This window comes from Chaetodon trifascialis, chromosome 14 (genome assembly GCF_039877785.1).
Source record: "Chaetodon trifascialis isolate fChaTrf1 chromosome 14, fChaTrf1.hap1, whole genome shotgun sequence".
Taxonomy (NCBI): Eukaryota; Metazoa; Chordata; class Actinopteri; order Chaetodontiformes; family Chaetodontidae; genus Chaetodon; species Chaetodon trifascialis.
In genome coordinates this window covers 19,555,905-19,559,160 of record NC_092069.1, presented here as the reverse complement: position 1 = coordinate 19,559,160, position 3,256 = coordinate 19,555,905, and the positions used below count along the sequence as shown (strand labels likewise).

Sequence of the window (3,256 nt, the reverse complement as noted above, 5' to 3'; positions counted from 1 at the left end):
CGAGAGCTACATGAATCACATGACCGTATGGAGGCAAGATCAAAGTGTGTCACAACTGTCTTTCAGTGGCTTTGGTTCGACCGAGGAGAAGAGACCAGGCTGTCATTAGTTTTAATTTAGTCATAAATTATATTGCGGACAAATTAAAATTTTGACCCGATGAACAGTCAAGAGTATCAAAGTGATTTTGACTGATCCTGAGAGACATAGATGTCTGTACCAAATTTCATGGCAATTCATCCAGTAGTTGTTCCCACATTTCACTCAAAACCACAACCAATCAAGTAGATGTTTAGATATTTCACAGAATAAGTGAAAAGTTTGACTTGGCTTTTGAAGAAAAGTCAAAGGATCACCAAAGTCATCAAACTGTATCCTCAAGGGAACTTGAATCGTGAATTTCATGGCAATCCACCCTTGGCAATTTATTGCCAATGTATGCAGAATTCATCCTCTGGGGACAATGAAGGTCTGCACCAAATTTCACACAATCTATGTAATAGTTTGGGATATTTCAGTCTGGCTTCTAATGGGGTTAAACATATTGTAGATTTAATTGATAAATACATACATGCAATTATACATTTCACCATCCCTTACTGTGTTTGTCCATCCCATCCATCAGCTATCTTGGTCGCAGCAGCCCGGCTCTCCTCAGCACGTTGTTCACGTTTGGGATCAGCTTGTGTCTAAAGTCCCACAGTCGAGTGTCCACCTGGATCCTCTCCAGTGGCTGAACCATAGGCGTGCTCAGTGGAGAGTGAATAATATGACACAACTCTGGTGGAATCTTGAACTGCTCTCCAAACTTCTCAAGCACTAAGTGCACTGAAGTCTGCTCGACCATGCTGTGAAGCACATGGACATTCACACATACGTCAGTCAGAGATCATTATCTGAACACTGCTGCGGATACCTTTGTACTGCGGTTTTAGCCAACATACAGAAAGGTCTTTACCTTGGCTGAACAATGAGCTTGTACGGATGGTACTCTGACGTTCTGTCAGGCTCCCACTTATAGATGTGCTCCAGGATATTAAAGCCTGGCACCCCTCTCCATTTCGGCAGGGGACCCGCTTTACTTTTCTCAAAGGGTTTCTTGGGATAAATATGGTTTTCAACGAGAAACACCCCAGCCTGCAGAATGTGGATTCAAGTTCAATGGATACAGAAAGCAAGAACATATAGGAAACAACCAAATATTATCATTAAAGGACCAGTGAGTAGGATTTAATGGCATCTAGCAGCGGGATGGCAGACTACAACCAATGACTTAACCCTCACTTCATCCCCCCCTTCCAAGCATATAGGAGAACCTATAGCCCCTAAAAGCACTCTCTAGAGCCAATGTTTAGTTTGTCCATTCTGGGCTACTGTAGGGAGGACCTGCTCTCCCTGTAGATATAAAAAAGGGTCATTCTGAGGTGATGGAAACACAATTCTTATTTTCAGGTGGTTATACACTAATGAAAACATAATCCCAGATCTCCTTAAATACTACACTCTGGACCTTTAAGTATGGATATTTATTGAATATTTGATGCATATTTCTCAAATGCATGAAAACAGGGTACCATACTTTTGGATGCTGCTGTTGGAGCATGTCCATGAGAGGTGTTAGGGTGTCGTGCTGGTATGGCATGATAATCTCATCTATGTCATGCAACAGGACATAACGAGATCGGTCCATGGATCTGTAAATGCACTCATTAAGTGTGGCTAACTGGCCAAAGTAGTGCACATCCCCTCCATACTGTGAGAACAGCCAGCCACGAGATGGATTCAGATGCTGGTTGATGGGCCAAGGAACCATCTCCACAAAGCCCTCCTCGCTGTAGCTCTGCAACAGGCGGTCGAGGTCTGGGCCACAGCTGGTGTTATAGATCACCACTCTGTCTATACCCAGCAACCTGTAGCAAGGTGAGGCATGAAGGAGGTTAGATTCGCAAAAAAAGTCACAAAACAAGACAGCAAAAAGTGCTGAAGAACTGCATTCTGTGTGTGTTGTCAAAAGCGCTGACCTGTACATCTCCAGAGTCTGTGCATACTGAAGTGCATTGTTGAATTCAAACAAGTTAGAGATGCAGACTGTGAAGTCAAACTGCATCTTTTTCTCTTCCTTCTCACTGGTCTTCTGGTTTCTTATGGGGAGCCAAATCTGTGCAGGTGCCTTCACACTATCTGGCTGAGTCAGAAGACTGACATGGGTTGCACTGCAGTTCTGAGGAATCTGACACATGACATTCGTTGTGGCGAAGGGAAAACCAAAGTTGTCTGCAAGTTCTTTAATTTTTGCTTGAGTTGTTGCATGTGACAACTGGCCTGCACAGCAGAAAAGACAGTGAAGGGGTTGGATGGAGTCTCTCCTGAATATGCTAATGATGCGTACATCAAAGTCTTTCACCCTCTGGTCCATGTAGGCTGACACCAACAAGTGCTTGGTGTTCTTGAGGGGGGTGATGGTCTGGTAAGTTATCTGCTGGGGGCAAGACTTTGAAACCTGACGCAGGTTTCGGATTGGCTTTGGGATGGTTCTGTATTTCGCAGGGAATGTCACGATCACAACCAATAAGATAAAGATACCAATCGAGAGGAAGATGAACTTCCTTCTGAGTTTCTTCCACTCGTCCATTCAGCCAAAGAGGAATCCTGCAATAGAAATTAGTCACCATTAAATTTAAGACATTTGAGAAACTAAGCTTGAAAATATATGTCTGATAAAATCAAGCTACTTTGACTACTTTAAGTGTCACTTTCTTTCCAGTGGGATGCCTCAGGGCTCTGTATTAGGGCCTTTTCTCACAGTATAGGGTCCAGGGTTTTTACAGACACATCTGATGAAGACCCTTGAGAGGCTGGTCTTTGTCTATCTCTGCCTCCTGGTGAACCAGCTGCAATTCACCTGTCAAACCGGCACTGAGGTGGCCATCTACTTCACGGTGGCAACACTGTCGCCTCACAGCTAGAAGGTCCCGGGTTCGATTCCCGCTGTGGGCGCTGGGGATGTGTGCTCCACCACGCCTTCGGTGCCTGCTGCTTGAGGAAAGGGGCCTTTCTGTGTGGAGTTTGCATGTTCTCCCCGTGTTCACCTGGGGTATCCTCCTTAAAAAAAAACCCACTAAAAACATGCAAGATCACCACCTGACCAGTGGTCACAAAGGAAACTGGGTCCCCAGGCGCCAGTCAGATGGGAACCCACCACTCCTGCTCTGCCGTGGAGGAAGGACGACCAGGATGGGTTAAACACCGAGGACAA

At 45.1% G+C, this 3,256-nt stretch overlaps 1 protein-coding gene across 1 annotated transcript; it reads right to left on the bottom strand.

Moving 5' to 3' along the window:
* Positions 1 to 625: 625 nt before the first annotated feature.
* Positions 626 to 2,632, bottom strand: LOC139341857 (beta-1,4-galactosyltransferase galt-1-like). Its single transcript, XM_070978579.1, has 4 exons — positions 2,022 to 2,632; positions 1,580 to 1,910; positions 959 to 1,137; positions 626 to 848 (listed from the first exon to the last, which is right to left on the bottom strand). Exons 1-4 carry the CDS (start codon positions 2,630 to 2,632, stop codon positions 626 to 628), a joined length of 1,344 nt encoding a protein of 447 aa, XP_070834680.1.
* Positions 2,633 to 3,256: the final 624 nt, after the last annotated feature.

Excerpts from the sequence above, each read along its gene's own strand:
- LOC139341857 (XM_070978579.1), bottom strand. The coding sequence starts at position 2,632 with ATGGACGAGTGGAAGAAACTCAGAAGGAAGTTCATCTTCCTCTCGATT. Across the intron at positions 1,911-2,021 it reads CAGACTCTGGAGATGTACAG|GTTGCTGGGTATAGACAGAG; the intron begins GTCAGCGCTTTT and ends ACCTTGCTACAG. Across the intron at positions 849-958 it reads AAGCTCATTGTTCAGCCAAG|CATGGTCGAGCAGACTTCAG; the intron begins GTAAAGACCTTT and ends TGTGCTTCACAG.